General features: G+C 36.3%; 1 protein-coding gene across 1 annotated transcript in view; it reads left to right on the top strand.

Moving 5' to 3' along the window:
* Nucleotides 1-22,188, top strand: part of LOC140166197 (ligand of Numb protein X 2-like) — a 68,298-nt gene that overhangs the window by 20,442 nt on the left and 25,668 nt on the right. Inside the window, 1 exon segment of the mRNA XM_072189603.1 lies at nucleotides 17,745-17,950. Coding sequence (XP_072045704.1) covers nucleotides 17,745-17,950 — 206 coding nt within the window.

A 22,188-nucleotide genomic window follows, 5' to 3' on the forward strand; every position in this document is an offset into this window, starting at 1 on the left:
TGTTATTCAATAAATGATGATATATCTATGGGATTGTTGTTACTTTTTATTCTGCAGAGTATAGCATGATGGAGCTTGCAAGTTCATTAATTTCAAATGCTTCAATACAACAGTACATTGCAGAGAGTTTGCGATTTCCAAACATACGTATCATACACCTGTGCAGTGTACAATCTATTCAGAATCACTCTCATGTTACAGTACCGTAACCACTCGGGTATAAGCCCACCCCCTAGATGGCAGATTTCACTTCAAAAATGGGGGTGGGCTTATAACCGGGAAGGGCTAGTGCTGGAATTTTAAAATAAGAACAATTATCCCTCATCTGTATATGCCAAATGTACCAGTAATTTCTATCTTTTATGTCAATTTCTTAAAATTGTAAGTGTGGAATGTTAATTATCAACTGATATGTTTTTAATTTGTTCTTAAATATGAGAGCAAAGCATTGACTTGGCCAAAATTTAGTACTGGGCTTATACCTGAGTGCACCCTTGTTCCCAGAATGTTTTGAAAAATAGGGGTGGGCTTATAGCGAAGGTGGGCTTATACCGGTGGTTACGGTATTTTGAATAGATGCACAGGCGTATGATACCTGTACGTTTGGTAATCGCAAGCTCTCTTGATATTATTTCAAATTGTGGGGATTTGGTAGCCCAATGGGTGACTTTGAAGATTTTCCCAATATCATTTCCTGTCCCATTATAACAGTATAGCAAAGGTTATATTAACCCTAACACGCCTGAGTACTACAAAATACTACTTGATCGTGGTGTGATGATGCAATCGCCCTAAGTGATATATAGGCACGGTTTAGCTGGCCAGCGAAGCCCAAGACCGTGGCAAAGTGTCGCCGATCCGTGCTTGGCATGCGAGGGGTCTCGGATCCCACCCAGAGCAAACAACTTCTTTCTTTCTTTTCTCTCTTTATTCCTTCCTTCTTTCCCTTCCCGTCGCCAAAAAGCCCCTGGCAGGTTAGGGTTAAGGATATTTTGACATTGGCCCCTGCAACTTTTAGTAGTTTTGTGTTCCCTAGAAAGAAACCAATGGTTATGAGAAAAGTTGGCCAACTTTTTGACGATTTGACACACGATAAGTTTTTGTAACCCTCCTTTAGATGCTGAAAAGATATGAATAGTTACTGTGTGAGATTTTAGCACATTTACATGTGTTTTGTCACTTTGGTTGTTAACTTTACTCCACAAATTTGACTGGATGTACCATAATGGATTGTTGCCATTTTAACCATCATGTCTTGTAGGCCTAAATGATCTATTGTTTTCTTTTGTAAAAGTTTGATAGTACATTCCAGCACATGGTTTATTCAAAAGTGTGTTTTCACCATGATCGCATATTCTCAGTAAACTATCTTGGTTTTTTTTTACCCAGTGCAGATAAATGGTACAAGTAAATAAAGTATTTTATTGATTGATTGATTGCAACTGAGAATCTGAGATGATGTGCTTAAAATGAAAAAAGTTGTAAATACCCATTTACTTTTACCTTTATCAAATTCAATATTTTTGCTCTACATGTACGTGTACTACATCTGCTTTAAAAATTCCTTCTAGACAGGTGCATTAACTTTGCATGATAATTGGCAGCAAAAATTGGCAGATCCTCAACCCTTTACTATTTTTCAAGAGGACATTCCTACAGAGTATCAATATGCTCCACCATGTGTAACTACATGTAGACACAGGCACTTAAAACCAGGGTATACTTTACCTTCCATCAGGTCAAATAGCTAGCACTAAAAGCAAAAATTACCTGATCTCTTAGGGCATAATTCTGTAACCCCAATTCTACATTCACAGCTCAAAATTTGACCTCAGCTTCTGGAGTATGAGTTTTTGTACCCAGTATATTCAAAGGTCATTAAGTTTGAATGCAAGTATATTGAGGTTGATGAACTGTGGCCTGACAGATGAGCCTGTTTAGGTGTGCATTTCTCCTTGAACCAACCTGCTATTCATACCTTGAATAATGGATGAATTCTTGAGCTTTGTTGCATGTCAATTTACATGCCAGGTTTATTTGTACTTTCATAGTATGGCACTCGTGTAGAACAATGGTGCTTCCCACCTTCAGGCGTAATTTTGGTGTGAAAAGAACAATCTCCTGTGTGATCTAATTTTGTGAGTGCCCACAAAAACTGAAACAATTTAGGTTTTAGAAAGTACAAATGACTTTCCTTTATCTTGAATTAAAAATAATATAGGTCTGTTCCTGTGGGTCTGTTCATTTGGGGAATTTCCATAACCTGACCACCTTTTCTGACTACCTTTTCTGACCACCTTTTCTGACCATCTTTTTTGACAATCTTATTTGACATTATTTTGATGTTTGCTTCATTGTTATTATCTTTACACTTTGCACAATAATGTTGTACCATTCTGGATGTTAAGTGACATAAAATTGAAATTATGAAGTGAAATTTGTTTTGTTTTTCCATACTTCCATGGTTTTTCACAGGGCAGTTAACTTCTCAGTTTTATAGAGAGGAGACAGTTATCATTTCAGGTGCTGGGTCAATAATCACCACTTCACAAGGTCATATTCATGATATTTGTCAAACATGCCCTGAATGTGAATATGGGTTTAAGGGTACACGAGGTATTGTTGGTCGAAGCAGATTTTCATTATCTGAATCAATATATTATTGAAAAATAACACTTTGGTGTTTTGCAGAAGTTCATTATACAAATCATATACTTTGGAAAACTTGCATAATTTATTGTTAATGAGTTATGTACATTTTACAAAAGTGTTGTTGTTTCAGCCCTCTCTACAACATAACTCAAGAACCACAAGACCTACAAAAGTATATCTGTGATATTTGAATTATTCTACACGCCGGCTCTCTATGAATAACCCCAATCGCCATAACTTTCAGGTTTTTTGGGACACTTTGACCTCTGACATATCTGGAAAATTGCTGTAATCATTAATTTATTATTGTAATATTAAACGTTATCATTATAAATAACAAAATAATTAATTTATACAATATTCAATAATCAAATTTTTGGGTTTGTTTTTATTCTAGTAACACGTTTTAAATTATATTTTGTACGCTCAAAACCCCAATTTTTCTGAATTTTCCCGATAGGTCAAAGGACAAAGTGTCCCCAAACTGCAAAATGTGTCCCACAATGCATTGCAAACTTCCAATGCCGATTGGGCTTACTGAGCAATGCAATTTTTGCTAAAGCTCACTACCATTTGCAAGGTGCTGTTAACTACTTTGTTTTCTGCTGCTTCGACCAACAATACATCGTATACCCTTAATTGTCCATCAGATTCAGACTCTGAACAGGGAAGTGCTGAGGGTAACACTAGGGAGCACTCGTTCGAATGAAGTCAGGAAAATTGGATGTGTGTGCAAAATTTTATTTTATTTGTTTTAAATAATTTCATTTACCATGAAAGTGTTGTAGTTTTTAAGTTTCAAGTTTTTATTTGGAAATTGCTTTTACATCAGTGGCACTCGATCCGATGGTGCATCCAAGACATTAAATATACAAACAAAACTGTATTAAACAAAACAAAATCAAAGGATACTCGACAAGCAAAAGGTACAAATAAATAATCTAAAGTGAGAAAGAAATAACAACCATGTACCCTTAAAAATGTTGTTTATCTATTAACAAGTCCCAGAGAAAAGCTTGGTAATTATCACCCAGCAGGGCATGTCTATGATTATGGCATAAAACACTAGGATCCAAAACATTTTCATCTATTAGTGCACAGTTCTTTAACTCCAATACATTTGTACATTCATTGAATGACCTTTGAAAATTGGGGTACAAAAATTCATACTCTGCAACTTGAGGTCAAATTTTGCACTATGATTGTTTAGTTAATGTTATTGGACTATGGCATTGGGATAAGGCCATTCAAATATCACAGGGCTCACTGTAAAAGCTGGTCAGAAAAGGTAGTCAGAAAAGGTGGTCAGGTTATGGAAACACCCGTTCATTTGTATGTTACATGTATGTCCATTCTTTGCAAGTTTGATTATAAACGAGGTTAGGTATGTACATGTATAATACAGGTCAGACTTTTTCAATGAAAGGAATGCAGGGGGGGGGGGAGTGGGAAGCTCTGAAACATCACTGCGGAGTTAATTTCCCAGGTATGTAGACAAATTTCTGTCCAACATATCAGGATTTCCCCCTATTTCTTAAAATGTATATGTATTTCTTTATCCAAAAAAAGCATAATTTCCCTCCAGATTATCAAATTTCTTGGGAGTAAGATTCATGGATTCCCCATTTTATTCCAGGCTTGACTGCTGGTTCCGTCCGGTTGCTATTGTTCTTAACAATGGTAACCAGACTGAACCGGGTGGAGCCGGCAGTCATTCCGGTTAAATGCCGGTCGAGTTTTGATTTCATCCCTAAGAGAAAGAAACATTTCATTGCTTTTCTAAACATATTTGAACACAGGCTCTATATGCCAGTGCAAAAACATTTTTTGCAATGATATGGAGTTCTTGGTTTTAGAAATCTAGAGTATTTATGTGTACTGGAATTGAACTCTGCAAATTAGGAAATCAATGAGGGGACATTTTCATGGTGGTTGAGTACTTTATGAACCATTGTGAACTTTGTCATGTTAGTTCAATATAAGATTAGCGGTCATGTACCTAAAATACTTCATGGTGAATACACATGAACAGGTTTTGATCTGGTAATCTATAATATTATACAGGATATACAATCAAATGGTCAATAATAGATATTGTTAAGGCTCATTATCAATATCATTGTGGTCTTCATGCACCAAGGAGAAATGTTAATGGTTTTGACAGAAATTAACAAAACTAGAGCCTGGGAACCTTTTGGTTATTTATACAAGGTAACATGGATTTCTAGAAGTTATAACCTTACTATAAAAGTTATGATTTTTATATTTCAAGCGATAAATATTAACTCATATCAAATTAAGGTACAGTGTGAGAAAAACTAGAGTGTTGGTGGACAGAAGTAGAGAAACTCAAATTTATTACCATGTGACCAAACCTTGCTTATTTTCCTTACGGCCACGTAATATTATGATTAGCAATTAGACTGAGAATGTGTATTGTTCCAACCCACAATAATTCCCAGCCATATTGTTTGATCGGTTCGCATATTAATTCTATATTACATTTGGCTTAGGGATTAAACTTAGCATCATTGTTTGCAGAATAGGATATAACCTGCGCAGGTTGATATGGGGTCAAGCTAAAAGAAAGATCTGGGAGTGGGAAAGCCTGGGGCGGGCTACATGCCTTGCTTCCATAATTTGCTGCAATTGATTTCCCTTGCTAGGGGTATCTTCTGTTGATGAAGCTTTTGACATTGTCGCTGTCAGCTTCTTGAGAAATACCTGGTTTAAAAATACCTAGTGTCTGGTGGTTGATTACTGGCTGGTTGACATTTTAATTAGCAGTTATACCTCATAGGCCTACATGTAGGAATATTTGGAAAGAACAAAATGTCATCTTGAACTTGAAGTGTCGATGAATAAGTAGTTTGCATTATGATTATGGGGACATTATGGGGAAATGTATACATACATGTCTGGCAGCACCAGGAATTTTTTCAGAGGGGCATGGGGGGGGGCAAAGTGAATTTCAGGGGGGGCAAAATCAGCATATTTTGCACAAAATTGCTGCAAAAAGTAGAAATTTACGTAATTTTGGGGTCATTGTCTTAAAACGGGTGGGGGGTTCAAGAAAAATTTGGGTTGGGGGCAAATTCCATCTTGCCCCCTCCCTCACCCCATAGCGCTGCCACTGCTCATGCCTGTGTAGTGGTGGGGTGATGCTGCTGATGATGATCCAATGATGATGGTGATGATTGAACACGGGTGCTGCTGATGATGATGATGGTGATAATGATGGTGATGATGGTTTATGTTGACAATGTCATGGATGGTGGTGATGTTTTTGATGGTTGGTGGTGTTGATGATCAGTGATGTTAGTGAATAGTGATAATGAGGAGGAGGGCAAAGATATTATTAATGATGTTCATATTGTCAGTACAGTGACAGTAATCATCAATGATGGATGGATGGATCCATGGTGATAATGCTTGGATGCAAGATGATGAAAGATGAAATATCAAAAATAATTTAGAGCACAAATAGTTTTTATATCGGGTTGTGCTACATGTATGAATCATAATGATTTATGAATCCAATTTAAATAATATTAATAAACGCAGAAATATTGCACAAATCTCAAAATGCCTTTTGCCATAGAAATGAAAATCAATAAGTTGACACATAACCCTCTATATTCACATAAAGAAGTGTCAATATCAACACTTCATGACAATGACATACATGTAATTCTTAACATTTAATAATATTATCAGCATGCACCAGATGTCCTGGTGTATAGGCCTAGATTTGTATTGTTTTCGCCCCGGTGTTATCACTCAACATTGACTATGTGTACGCATGATCGTTCCCAATTTCGAGAAAAAAGGGGTTTTGTTTAAACTATGTTCGCGAACATTTTATGTTCAGCGATATTTAAAAAATAGGGCTGTTTTTGACGACGGCGGACTCGAAATTAAAAAATAGGGTATGGTATATTTTGTGAATCCTGATGTTGAAATCATTATACCATTTCTTGCTCAATTTACTCCGGATTTCACTTTTGTGAAACTTTTGTGCATTCCAAGTAATATTCAGGAACTCACTTCCCAGTTTGGCGCTGTGTTCTTTGGTATGTGTTCTAGAAATGTTAAAAAAGTGGTGCTTTTGTAAAAGTGTAAAAAAAAAAAAAAAAATAGGGGTAATTTTTAAGGCTAATTTGTACCCGTTTTGTGTAAAATAGGGGTAACAAATGCTGAAAATGTTCTTGAAACCGCGCAAAATAGGGGGGTATTTTTGACTTTGGGAACGATCATGCGTTACGCCTTTGAATAGGAAGTGACAACACCGGGGTTTTCGCCATTAATAGATATTACGATTCAGTGTTATCAGAATAATTTGGTTTTCATGGTTAACTGAATTTTATTCTAACTCTGGTAGTCTGGTACAATTTGCTGTGTCTAATCAGGAAAACAGCGGTGATGGCACCTCGGGGGGGAGAGATGCGTTCAGAGATCTTCCCCCAGTTACCCCCTCCCAACCCCAATGTAAAAATGAAGTCAGAAAATTTACAATTTTCACAGCAGTTTTGCCTTGATTTTTGACCCCAGCTGGAAAAAAATTGCCACTGGAAAAAAAGGGGTCTCCCCGTCAGTCCGAAACACCATCAGACCAAACCACCACTAGTCCGAATTTTTAGGGTTAGGGTAAGGTTTAGAGTTAGGGTTAAAATTAAAAATTCAGACTAGCGGTGGTTCGTAATTGATGGGGTTTTGGACTGACGGGGTAAACCTGAAAAAAATACAAGATTTCTGACAATTTATTGAAATTTGAAAAGTATGATTTTGCTATTGAATATGTCTCAGCATCATCAATATTAATCTGTATGTTATGTAGCTTGGCAACACTAGCTGTATTTGGACTAGACAAGTTCCCACTTGCTGCAATCAGGCGTAAAAATCAGGTGAATAGTAGAAAGGGACTTTCCATTGGATTGAATGCCAACATGTGATATTTGAATGAGTTGAGGTCTTTAGAAAGGGTGCTTTAAGTTTATATAGGGTGTAGGAATGTATGGGTCTACAGCAGGTTCATTTTCTTTTGTGGTGAATTTTAATCTCTTGAAAAAATAAAATGCATTGGTGAGTTAAACTGGGCTTAAAGTCAAGTGGGGTGGAAAGAGTTTTCCTTGTGCAAGGTTAATCGGCAATAAACTCCTTTTCAAAATATGCAAAACTAAGAATTGATCCAAAAATTGATGAATTGAAAATATTTTTGCAAGTTAAATACCTGTTAAAATAACTGTTGCCACCAACTTTATTTTCTGCATTTTGAGTACATATAATTTGCATATGAAGAGCAATATTTTAGGACTTTCTGAGAAATTAGATGATTTTAGATTTCCTTCAAACCCTGGGGAAAATGGAAGTATACGTTGTATGTAATAATATCAATATGGTATCATCATTCACAAGGCATAAGACGGGTTTCAGGGCCAAGGCATTAGCCAGAGGAGGGTGTCCAAAATGGTCAAAAATACCTTATTCTACCAAATCAGGGTGTCCACTTTCTATTCACTCCGTTATAAAAATCAGAATTTTAGGGTGTCCAAATTGAAAACAAGGTCAAATGACACCTGGACACCCCTCTGGCTAATGCCTTGGGTAGGGCCCAGGGGCAGGGCTTGAGGAGGTCACAATTTTTTTGTGCTGGTCTGAATGTTCATTTGCCTGAAATAATTAAATTGGAATGTTGGGTACTTTTAATAACACACAGTTACATACTATGATTATAATAATAAATGTCTAAATATTAAGCCTCCCCCCTTCATTGCGTACTCCAAAATGACAAAACTTTCTTGTGAAAGGGGTGAGTAGAACATGTATACCAATACACACAGTGTATCAACCATCCATGGTAGGTTGTACTTTTTACCCCTTCCAAATTTATGGTCTGTTTGGTCTGAACTATGTAAAAGCTGTCATGGTTGTGTCATGGTACTGAATTTTGCTATAAATCTGTCATTATGTTTAAAATGAGTGTGAAATGTAGCAAAACTTGTGGGTCAAGTTCAAGTACTTGGTAATTGGTGGCACATCCTTGGGGAGAGTATACACCACAATGGCCTCATCCCAATGTCATAGTTCAATAACCTCAATTAAACAATTATGGAGCAAAATTTGTCTTTATTAGGCTGCAGAGTATGAGTTTTTGTACCCAAATCTTCAAAGGTCATGCAATGAATGTATTTGGGTTAAAGAACTGTGCCCTGCTAGATGAGCATGTTGTGGATCCTAGCGATAATGGTAAACAAGCATTGAATGATACAGGTTTACCGTTTATTGCTGCAGTACATACCATGGGTTCTCCCTGTTCTATGTTTTTCATGTACATTTATCCATTTGGTTTTTTGGGGGGTGATTTTTCAGTGATTTTGGTATATATATCAATGGGTGGGTTTCTGGCTTCTGCAGACGCATGCCCTGGGTTCTAGACATGGTAGGATGTTTTTAGGTATTTAATATTTATCCATATTTGGGGGTGATTTTTCAGTAATTTTGGTATAGCCTACCGATGGGTGGGTTTCTGGCTTCTGCAGAGGCATGTAGTCAAATTATGTGACTTTGGGCACAATTTTGCTCTTATTTTTTCTCAACCAATTTTGACAAAATTAGGCGCTATAGGCCTAGATATTAGAATATTAAAATTAACATCCCCACACCCTGGGTGGTAATTTGTATTCCATAGGCCTATTCACAGTATGAGTTTGTAGAGATTATTAAATTCATTTAAAGGAGGATTTCGTGATCCTAGCATCTTCTTTTTATGACATTTTTCAGCAGATATCCACGAAAAAAAGCTTATTCCCACAATTTCAGTTGATCCGATTTATGCATGATTATGTGTATTACAGAACGAATTTCAAATTTGACGATATTTTTGCTAAATGCATTAATCTGCAAGATATTTTTGGTACATGTACATAAACATTATGTAGCTAGAGGTTTCCAGTGGTATAAAAATCTCAACTTTTTTTGAGAATAATGGGGGGATGAGGCTGTGGAACACAAAATGCCCTTTTAATTTTACTAATAATTAAAAAAAGAAGAGCACTACTACAGTACTACTTATTAACTTATTGTAATACAACAGAGAGCAGATCCAGGGAAGGAGTCAACTATGGGAAATGTTCTCCCCATAAAATCTTTGATATATTAATTTTCAAATAATTTAGATCTCACCGCTCCTTTTCATGTTGAATGATTTGCCATTGCCAATGATCACCTGGTAATAACAAACCAATCACACTGTCATAATGCCTTTCACTCGCCGAGTCAGTCACAGCCTTGCATGTATTATTTATACATCTATTATGTTTCATTTTAATCTCTGCGAAAAAGTAGTTCAGTTCAGTCTAAACAATATCCCCAAGATACTATCTATTGCGATGGTTAAAAATCATTATTTTAGTATGGCATTCAGAATACTAGTATACTCAACCTTGTGGATGTGAGAATATCTCTTGAATGGTGTAAATAATGTTCAAAAATTACAATTTTGTTATTGATCGTAAATGAGAAGTCAAATAATGTTGCAGCACTATGTATGCCAATTGATGAATAAGTCGTACTTCATAAAAGAGTTGTGAGATTTTATATGATAGCTTCTCATTAGCATTGTTTAACATATCATTCACTATTTATAAATTTTTCCCTGGGGGTCTGATAATGATTGCATCGTTGCTGTGATGATAACTGCAGCAGCAACACTTGCTGTACTGAATCTTGCCATTTTAGTATGTACATTGATTACAAAATTCGTAAGGCAGTTTGGAAGGGGGTATGACCTAGCGGTATTTTCACTCAAATATTGAGACAAATAAAGCTGACACACAAGGTTGGATTGATACATGTAAGGGGTGTCATTTCGGTTCAGAAGGGGATATGACCTAGCGGTATTTTCACTCAAATAATGAGACAAATAAAGCTGACACACAAGGTTTGATTGATGTAAGGGGTGATATTATACATGTAAGGGGTGTCATTTCAACCTGCATGTGTTTGATATGCTTTTACAAATTTCAAAGTGACATTCACATCCAGTCTAGGGCAGTTCCCCAGACCCCAGTGCATTATGTTTGTCCTGATTGTGGAGTGAATGTGCATAAATGGGAGCTACATCATACATTGTACATGTTGCTATTTCAGTACCCATACTGTTTTTCACCAAATTCTGAAAGCAAAACTTGTTGCATAGGGAATTGTTTACTTCAAACTCAAAGTATCAGATGATGCAGTACTCATGAGTTACATTTGCATATTATGGCCATCGCTTTCTACATTTTGTACCTAATAAGCTATTGAATGACACCTCCCCAGCATGTATTTCAAAATGTTTTACATCTCATTGGTTATGTCACTTCTGTTCTACCTGTCATCCTTGAGAAATGTTGTTATGCCATTTGTGTTGTTCTCAAGCTAAGGTAAAGACATGTATGGTTTCGGAGATAAAGTCCGATGTATACTCCACTTCGCGACCATGATTTCGCAGGCCGCGAAGTAATTTGAGCTGAAATTGTACTACTTCCGCGAAGGAAATTCCTTCGCGGAGCAGGTTTCTTCGCTTCGCAGAAAGTTGGATTTGGTTCAACTTTTGGGGGGTAGGCCAGCGAAGTTTCTATATGAAAGCACAGAGCGGACAACAATTCTTTGCGATACTCGGCGATATTTTGATGAAGTATCAGGCATTGAGTTTTGCAATGTGACAGGTGTGCTGTAAATCGCACGCCTGGATAACCCGAGGTGTGCTTTTAGGTGTGCTGCAAATCGCACACCTAAATAAACCAAGGTGTGCTTTTTTCAAAACTGGTGTATGACTATGATTTCATTTTCAGCTAAAACTTAGCAATTGTGACAACATACATGTACTTTTTTAAATGGCCATGGTAAAAGCTCTGGGGTAATGAATGGTGTATATTACATAGATGTCCCTGGATTTTAGAATTATTGCTAGTGTCATTTGTAATTTTTTTTTTTAATTAGTTTTTTTTTTTGGATTTAGAATGTCCCTAGAATGTCCCTGGAACTTTAGAATGTCCCTGGAATTTTTTTTATTTAAAAAAAAAATTACAAAAGATTATAAAAATTATAAATTCTTGTTTAAAATAGGCAAATTTGTAAATTATGTTCACATAATAATCTATGAATGATTTTAAAATGCATTTGTTTTGTATGCTTCTTTACTTCATAAATAGGTTGTAATGTGAACATCAATTATAAATTTGCCTATTTTGAACATGAATTTATAATTTTTAAATCTTTTGTAATTTTTTTTTTTTCAAGTTTTTTTTTTTTTAGGTGTGAAAAATCGCACCCTCGGCGTATTTTCAGGCGTGCGGCGCGTGCGAATCGCACTCGCACGCCTTAAAACTCAATCCCTGAAGTATACATGAACGCCTTCGCGCGAAGCTGCGAATTAATTTTTTCATCACAGCTTGTGGCGAAGTGGAGTATACATCGGACTTAAGACATGTAATTTTGGTCCAATTTGTGCCTGGTAGATCGAGCTGGCCTGAAACCTGGTGAAAGCTGTCTACATGATCTAGGCATCTAGGGGACACTTTGCATCTCTGCTCTACCCTGGCCTGCTGGAGGGAGGCTGAACCATATGGGACACTGATGGGAAATCCCTTTTGAGCCAGTAGCACCAAAGGTTCTACACAACTCGGAAGAGAGTTATTGATGGCTGGTAAATGGAAATGCCCTCCATCCCTGTTGAGGTGGCTGCTTATAATCTTCCCTGTACTTAAAGTTCAAGTGAATATGTAAAGAAACCTATTAGGCCCTTCACAATTGATTCTGAGTTTACTGTTCATGATTTTAAAAATAGGACGAGGTGACTTTTAATTATTAAATATTAATTATCTATTATTTTCTTTATTTAGTATTAGTTATCACAACCAATTATCAACCCGTTTTGACAGGAGTCGGCATTTAATTATTTTATCAATATGCTTACTTTTACACATAGTATAGGGTGCAGTTATGCTGTTTGTTTATTCATCATTATTGTTGATATGATTCATGTTAGAAAGTAGCAAGTAAAAGTCATTAAAAGTTATTTTAAAGGAGAAAATCCAAAATAAAAATAAAATAATTAAATATTTTGCAATTTTCAATTTTGGACGCGGGCGGTTAACAGTAAACTAAGAATTTAATGTGAAGGGCCTTAGCATCAGTTTTAAACAGCCATCCAGTGACTGATATAAAAGTGGCCGTGTCTGCTTGAATTCCCAGACAGAGATATCAGTGGATTGGTGTTGAGAGTTTGTATTTGCCTAAATACTGGGATTGGTATGAATATTGGCTGCTAAAGGCACTGTCATAATGAGCAAGCAACTGAACTGTCTAATACTGACCTAAAATATATAAATGAATAAATTTCAAAATATGAATTATGAAATGAATAAACGTAATGATAAATGTTAAGAGGTGTCAGGATTGTGGGGAGTTGGTCATTTGGAAAGGAAATTAATTCATTATCATCGTGTTAGGAATGTGTATCTATCCTGTGTTACGATTAATACATTAATATTAGAAATGGTGTGTTGCCAGCCTGCCATTGATCATGATTGCTATCATCAATCTGTCAAGGCCAGAATATATGAGCTGCTGAAAGCATATTACGTAGATGATGAGCTCAAAATCACTTGCCAGCGGAGATAAATTAAAAGTGAGATTAAATTTCTAGCCAACTATTAGATTCACTCTCAGATAACAGTTTTAACCCACAAGATTGGAACTGCGACTAGATATCGCAGAACGTTTGGTCCTATGCAACATCATATTGGAGATTAATATCATATTTTTGTTTGTTTGTTTATTTATTAGTTTATTTATTTATTTATTTATTCATTTGTTAGTTTATTCATTTATTTGTTTATTTATTTGTTTATTTATTATTTATTCATTTGTTAGTTTATTTATTTCTTTATTTATTTATTGATTGATTGGTTGGTTGGTTGGTTGATTGATTGACTGACTGTGATTGATTAATCCATCAACCGATGGTAGATATTTTTGCACTTGAATACTGGATGATAAAAACTTTTCTTTGACAAATTGTGTGAAAATTTCACTGTTACATAGCTCTACTCTATGTACATTTATAAAAGTATTTTCACTTTAGACAATATCATAGTCAATAATTAATTATAACCCACACATAAAAAAATGAAATGATGAACATAGGCTACTGATTACATCTTGTGCAGGTGTTTGGAGATAATTTGTGATGTGATCAAGCAAAATCAGTCAGAACTTGGAAATCCTAGTTTTGAGATTTTTCCACAAAAGATTTTCTCCATTTCTTTCTTTACTCCTACTATGCTCCGGCTAGGTCCAAAAATGAGGATGGTTATGTGGTTATCAAGTTGTTGTCTCAAATTATTGGGTCCAGGTGGACCCCATAGTCTTCTAAATTTGAAAAATATATGGTCCCTCACAATTTTATTGTGCAAAAAAAAAATTGGGTCTCGTGAAAACCCTGTTCATCACATACATAATGTAGAATGTATGATTGTGCACAAGAGACTACGAGAACATTGTGAAAGAATTCTAGATATATTATCTCCAAGACAAATTTCCCAACCTCTGAACGTACGTTTCTGGGTCGCTAAAATATTGAAATACAATATATCCACAGCTGCTACATGGTTAATTGGCTAAATGCATGTCATGAATTCAATATTATTATTGCATAAATGTTACAAATCGTCGGTCGCAATACATTAGTGGCGCCGGCGTAGTGTGATTTTGCCAAATTTTCCATTTCACATAGTGGCGTATTAAAGGTTTAGAGCTAGCTATATCCCATAATAGTTATTCCTTGTTAAATATTATTAAAGATACAGTAGTTTAATAGTTTGAACTTCTATTTCAAAAATGGGCTATTCCATTTGAAATGCACACTACCCCTGTGGAAAAGTTTGGAAATATCTTCCACAGGGGAGCATTAGGCAGCCCCATTTGAATTTCATACACACTCTGAGAAAGATTCAGTCTGAATCTTCAACAGAGGGAGGGCAAATAGAGTTGATTTTGCTAATTCCATTTTAAAAGTTCCTGCCCTGTGGAAGATATTTCCAAAATCTTCTGCAGGGGTAGTGAGGTACATACATGTATATAAAATTATGGAGTGGCAAAAAATCTAACAAAAAATCTATAAAGCAAATGTAATGAAATATTTATTATAGCAGGTCAATGTGTTAGAATCCATAGGAAAAGTGGCAAGCATGCACAGTAAATTCAAATTCTATTTCCTGCATTGAAACCTATTGACCTGGAAAGTTGTAAACGAATATGCCATATATGTGATACGACAAACCGGGGTCTGTTATGTATTCTCGTCAATGTGCATAGATGATAACCATTGTTTTAATACATGATGCCATACTGAGAACGTCATTTTGAATTAATGTTCATGATGTTGGGGGCATTGAGCACTTGTTCAGTATCAAAATCCCTCAGTTCTTCCTGAGACTAGTTGGTTTACTAGTCTTGGTTTTTCTCTCAAATGCATTAAAGTATGCTTGAAATTATGAAAACGGACTGATACTACATTTGTATACATTAAGGGACCATTTACAAATACTTGTTAGGGGGGGCCTGTTGCAAAAACATTTCATCGCAAACAATTTTTGGGCCCCCCTTTTCAGATCTCAAAAATTTCAGGGCCTCCCTTTTTGGCATGAAAATTATGGGTCAACCCATAGAAAAGCATATAAACTCAATTTTTCCGGGAAAATTTGTGGTCATTTTTTCAGGCCCCCCTTCGGAGGGTCAAAACTTTTAAGGCCCCCCCCATTTTGCTTCAGGCCCCTCTAACAAGTGTTTGTGAATGTTCCCTAATAAGCAATATTTTGTCACTGTTTACAACATGAGTGGTGATGCAGTGAACAGTATGTCATTTAAGGCCCATGGTCAATTTGTAATCAGTAGGTATGTTATTAGCAAAACCAAGCATTCAAGTATCGTATCAATTAACCCAGTTACATCAATACAAGATGAAGCGCATGGTATGGACAGCCCTACATTTGTGGCATGTAAATGTGTCCAGTAGAGATTGGATAAGAATTTCTTTTCTCTTGACCCAAAGGCTAACAGTAAAATTGTTCCACTTGATTTGTTGGGAGTGGCCATGTGGTCTTCTTTTCCTTTATTCGTCATATAATCTTTTTCTCTCTTATATTTTCATAGACCACTAAGCCAGCATGCTTATATAGGTTTCTTAGCCTGGCTTGAGCATTTTGTTTGAGCCTGGTCCCATCAGGACCCAAGTGTGTGTCCGCACAGACTGATCGGATAAACAAATAAGGACATTAAAGAGAGCTTGCAATAACTTTTGGTCTGTATGGCAATGACACATAGTTTCTCCACCCTTTTTTTATACCGTCACAAGGTTCTTCACATGCAAATTAGCCTTGCCTTAATTTCAGAGTCCAAAGTCTTTTGAATTTGGTTTTAAATAGAAAGTATTTTAGATGAGGTGAATGTGCAAAGACAGAGATTGAAGAGAACTCGCTGAAAGTATGAAAAATGAACCAGTCCAAGAAATTGATGATTAGACTTTACATTGAAAATATTTTAATAACATTTTACATTTGTACATGACAACATGATGATCCATATTCATGCACTCTACATTTAGGAATTATTTCCCAACTTGATGACCTTGTTGGTATTTTCTGACAAATGTATATTAGTGCCAATTTCCAAAGTATTGGAAATGGAACAATATTACATTTGAAATATTAATAATGATTGGCCATGTTTGTTTAGGCGTAAGAAATTATTAAAATCTAGAAATACTACCAAGTGTAGGATGTCATGTCATACTAACAAAATCATTTTTGAGTAAAAAACTAGTCTAGACTTGCACCGAGTAAATGCCAATAAACATTGACATTTCAAACAGTATATAATTCCATTGTTAAAGAACAAAATGTGCTCTTTAGTTTCGCCCACATGCCACCCAGACTCCATACTTCTTGTTCCCATAATAATTTGTCAATAAGAAAACAATGGTTGAGGAGGGAGGAAAGAGGATGCACTAGTCAACAGATAAATTCTGATGGAATCAAAGTTTGACTTAAAATAAACTTCTTTTGTTATAAAAAGAAGATCTTAAAGTTTCTGTTTATACATGTGTATTAGAATAAGAGTAAGGACAATGTAGATTTATATTATGAATAGTATTGATCTGTTGGTTGAACAAATAATGAAAATGGAAATATTTGATAATATTTGCCCTCAAGATGTTGCCCTGAATACCTATAGACCTACATTTGTATTGGAAGGATAAACCATGTGAACCAAAGACCTTGATCCAACTTCTAAAGAGAAGGTGTTAAAGTGCCGTAGAGGCCAATCTGTTTCTATACATTTTGGACAAATTATTCACTTGAAAAGTGCCAAGATTTCACACTTGAAGTAAGGAAATGAAAAGAAGAATAACTTAGTGAAATCAGGAAGGTAATAATGTACACTTAAAATTTCTAGAAGGTAGAAACTTCAACACTTTTTGAATTGTTGAAGTTTCTACCTTCTAGAATTTAAAAATTCAGGTTGGTTCACTCAACAATAGTCTTTTAAATGTACAATAATCACCCATTATTTTCAGCATGGATGAAAGAAAATGTTGCATTTTACGTACATGTAAGGTGTCTCTGAAAATAAAACTATGGATCCATTGCTATATCCCCACATTCTCAAGAAAATTGAACACATTTGTACACCTTAAAGGCCAAATAAGCTGTCAAATTTAAAGCACCTTGAAGCCATAATATTTCCGTCAAATTTAAAACAAACTAGCACAGTTTTGACTCAATTTCCAGAAGATTTATTTTGTTGGTTAAATGAGGCAAAATTGGGCTATTTGTCAGAAAATTCGCCCCATGTTTGCAGCACGTCTAAAATTGAAAACTGAATGCGATTTTGGTTGACATCAGACTCATTTAGCTTGAACGCATCACATATGATCATTGATGCTGACTACCCCCTCCGCAATTAACTACATGTACATGTATAATCATATATACCACAATTATACCTGTTCATTAATTATATTTTTATTTCTGTGCTGTTCTTTTCAGAATGTTAGACAGACTAATAGTTGTATGTCCGAACACAAGTTACTGCCAAGCCACAATGCCACGCTGCGACTTGGACCCCCATCTCACGAGTCGGTGTCCAGGAAATCGTGCACACTGTCCTAATGAACCTATGGGATGTACATGGCATGGACCAGAGGAAGCAAGGGAAGATCATATGTGGGAGTGCTCCTACAGGACAAGGGCCGGTAAGTGTTTTAATCCAGGAATATAGTATCATCATCATCATGTGTCGTCTTTGAGACGAAGGTTGGCCACTCACCGTAGCTTTCCATCTCTCTCCCTGTTCCCTGCTACTCTCTTCAATTCTGCGTAGGATGCTGCTTAAATGTTCAGTTTAAAAATGTACTCATCTGTGCTTTCCGTTTTCACAACGATTTGCTTCAAATACGCTCTCTAGAGTCTTAAGGTGCACTTCATTTACGTAATTAAGTCATGCAATGTTAATCATGGATAGCGTATCACAGGTAACTTGTATGGCATGATTATTCCAAATGAGAGTTTCATCAAGTAAAATCAGATTTTGCTTTTGAATCTAACCTTTGCCCATATATTAGAATACAATATGTCAAAAATTAGATGTGTTTATTACCTGAGACATGTATACACTAAGGAAACCACATTGGGATTGAGATTGAAATCCCATCAGATTTGGATTTACACTTTGTGAGAAACGATATTTTAAAAGAATTTGAACACTTGTTTGGCAAGTTCAAAACAAGCGATCATCGATCATCATTTTGCATAGTTTTGTAATTATTTTTGTTGTTCTTATCTGTATTAGCTTTATTAAAAAATTACTCTGAATGATGGGCAACTATACATCATAGCAACCATCACACTGTGTTGCAGACAATTGCAGTCAGTACTTTTTCCCTGCATGTCCTATCGCAACAGAATCGTTTTAAGAAAACATGAAATCCTTTTTTCGAGCCTCAGATGAGGTTGCAATCAAAGTCTAGCCGTCTCCTCCAAGCCAGTGTTGTGATGTCACTGATCCAATGCCAAAGGCTTCAGAGGCGGTAGAGTAGCGGGTCATGTGATGCCAAGCAAATTGAATGCTTTTGTCGCAATTGTGTAAGATGAAGATATGAATGTATTAGTTTGTTTCAAAGAGGATGGGACATATATGTAGCAAGTATTGGGTATTTGTGGCTACATTTTGTAGTATGTGTACGTAATTATTTTGATTCTAGTCTGTGTCATATACATCTGACCATTTGGAATCTTGGGTTTGGAACTTTTCTTATGTGTATTGCTCAATTGCACACACCCATGCCCAGGCCAGTAACCAGGATTTATTTTTGGGGGGGGGGTGATTTTGAAAAGGTTGACTTTTTTTCAAAATTTGGACCTTTTTGGACTAGGGGTGGGGGCAGATTTTGAAAAAGTGGACTGTTTTCCCAAAATTTGGACCTTTTTTTTGACCAAAAAGGCATTAAAGAAACCCTATTTTTCTCTCGCTTTGCATGCAAATAGGACTTTTTGGGCATTCCTCCCCCAGCTAGCCCTACTACTACATGTAGTATAGGGCCTTTTGACTGTGGTGATCCAAAACCATGCTATATCATAAAACCTGGCTATATACAGAGAACTGCTAAACCCTGTGACTGCTATTCCCCTTTTTTTTCGGGTGGGGCGGTTAGTGGGTTTTAGCGCTTCTTGGATATAGTGTGTTTAAAATGCCCTATAGTAGGGCTACCCCAGCCCCCCTGGTTACGAGCCTGCCCTTACCTTCATGTTTTCTTGTTTATGAAGATGCATTAAATTAAGGACCTGTAATAACATTTTGTCGAAAAAAATCACCTTTTGGTTCAAAAATCTAGTGTAAAAGCCAGCCTGTCTATAACCTGATGCCAGGAAGAGAAATTGTGACGTAAAAGGAGTACACATGCATGACAGTGACATTACCACTTTACGTGTCTTGAAATGTGTGTGCTCAACAATGTACTTCAAGATTGTCCATTTCTTGACATTGCAAGCCAAGTAAATCTGCCCTTTGCGTATATGACTTACTACATTCAGAGAGGGATTTCAATAAAGGCATGTACGGGATTGTTTTGCAGGGAGGGTGGTACAAAATATGAACCTTTCTTCCTACTTTTTGGAACTATTTAAAAAAAGTTTTAAATGAAATTTTTTTACCCTTTCATAAGGACTGTTCCAATATTTGCAACACTAGAAAATCTCATAACTAAAGTACCATTATAGCTACTTTATAAAAGGTAGAATATCTTAGCATGCTTGTCTAGCATAACAATAACATCAATGTCAAAATGTCAAATATTTTGTGTTGCATATTCAGTGCATATTCTAGCACCATCATGCTGGAAAATATTTCTGAATCTCTTTGGTATGAATAATTCTAACATCTTTGTTAGCACAATTCCAAGCAGTGAAATATTGTGGCACCCGGAGACTAGAAATCCTGTGGTACACTTGTTTCAGGCACAAGGAAGGGTTAGGTTGAGCACTGCCTTATTAATAGAAGTAGTGTGGTAGGTAGGGAGGCAGGCAAGGATCCGTTTGGAGTATCATGTAACTAGTGCGGACTAGGGATAACAGGGCTATCAGGTTCACGACTGGGTTTTAAGAAAAATGTAGGGGCTCAGAAATGATGTAGCTGCTCCATGCACTATTTCAACCAAATAACCGATCTACCTCTTGGCATATCTATGTAAAAAGATTTCTTTGCATATTTGTATTATGAAGTAAAGTTCCGAGTAAAGTAAAAACCATCAGGGCACAATGGTGACGGCTTTGATTCATAATTATAACACATGCATTGCTACCATAGACCCAAAAAGCAAGGTGTTGATCGGTTATGCTTGGTTATGATGATAGTCCCAAAAATGACAATATGGGTAAGCTCCCCCAGATAGAACCCTGTTTTTGGACCGCACAGCTCTGAAAGACCCTGAATTTTACCAAAACCCCTGAAAGAAAGGTAATTTTGATATTTCAGCTCTGAAAGACACCTAATTGGCCTTTCACAAGTCCAAAAGAAGTCTTTTTACCAGTATGCCATCAGCTCCCATTGAAGGCACCCTCCCATTGAAGGCACCCTAACTCCAAATTCCTTGGGAACATAACCACCAAAAAATTGATGATGTTTCTTCACCAGGGACTGAAAGACAAAGACTAGCTACAATGGATCATCATCACTGTTTTACTGGCAGGGCATTGGGTATGCACTGGTAAACATATTTTCATCACATAGGCTTAGGAACCAGGGGGGATTTGGGGGCTCAACACCCTCAATAGTTTTGCCCCAGCCCCCCCCCCCCCCAATTCCAGGTGAAGTGAAAAGATGTCATCATAAACCTGGAAAAATTGGTGTTTTGGGCATTTTTTTTGGCAGAATTTACTAGTACTAGGGGAACCCCCTCAGGCACCCCCATGGGTCATCAACAAATGTTCATTTTGCCAGCCCCGCTAATGCTGAAAGTCTTTCTAAGCTACTGCATCACATTGCCTTGTTGATTTTTTACTAGTTCAAAAGCATCATAGGAAAATTACTATTCTGTGAGGGTTTTTACCCAAGCACTGACAAGTGGGTTTCATTACACTTTTAATAAGACTGTTGTTCTGTAGAGATGGTACATGTGGGTTAATAGATTCACTAAAATAAGAACATGCACGTAACATCATGTGTATAGGGAATAGTGATTATGAAATATGGATGTGATCAAGCAAATGATGAATTGCAAGTTCTAGTTTGCAGATGAGGAGAAAGTGTCAGTATTTCCTGCCTAGTCCCTTTGTTTTTGTGATTTATAACCAAACTTTGAATGAATAACCTCCTAATAAAAGGTGATGTGTTTTACAAAGAAATTTTAGGTAAAAAATTCTAATATTGTAACAAACTGTGCTATCTTCGAGTCTGGTCTATGACACTTACACACTTGAACCTCCGTGACAAAGCTCCCACTCCTCGTAAGATGCATTACTTCCTGAGCCAGCCATTTTATTAACTCCTAACTCTTTCCATTGGATGGATCTACCTGGTGTTATTATTATTATTACAGAAACACTAGGGACCATAACTGCCACTATTTCTGTCACAAACCACTCACAGAATTGTCCTGCGCTATCTTCAAGTCATTTCCGGTCCGGCTGCCGGGCCTTGAACCCATGGCCTTGTGGTTAAAAGACGAGTGAGCTAGTGTATAGAACAAAAAAGGACTTCCCCTTCTAGTCTTTACCTCTGTGACAATATTAGAAATAAAAATGTGTAATTTGATAGAGTCGATTATTCAACATCGGACTCATTTTGTTTGATTGCATCACATAATTATTTGAATTCTCCACTGGTATTGACAGTGCAATGCTGCATGATCTATTTTCAGGTATTCATGTATGAATCAATGTGTTTTTGACTTGAATGAATATCTTCACATATTTCCAAAGCCTCATATATGTATAA

This window comes from Amphiura filiformis, chromosome 12 (assembly GCF_039555335.1).
Source record: "Amphiura filiformis chromosome 12, Afil_fr2py, whole genome shotgun sequence".
Lineage (NCBI taxonomy): Eukaryota > Metazoa > Echinodermata > Ophiuroidea > Amphilepidida > Amphiuridae > Amphiura > Amphiura filiformis.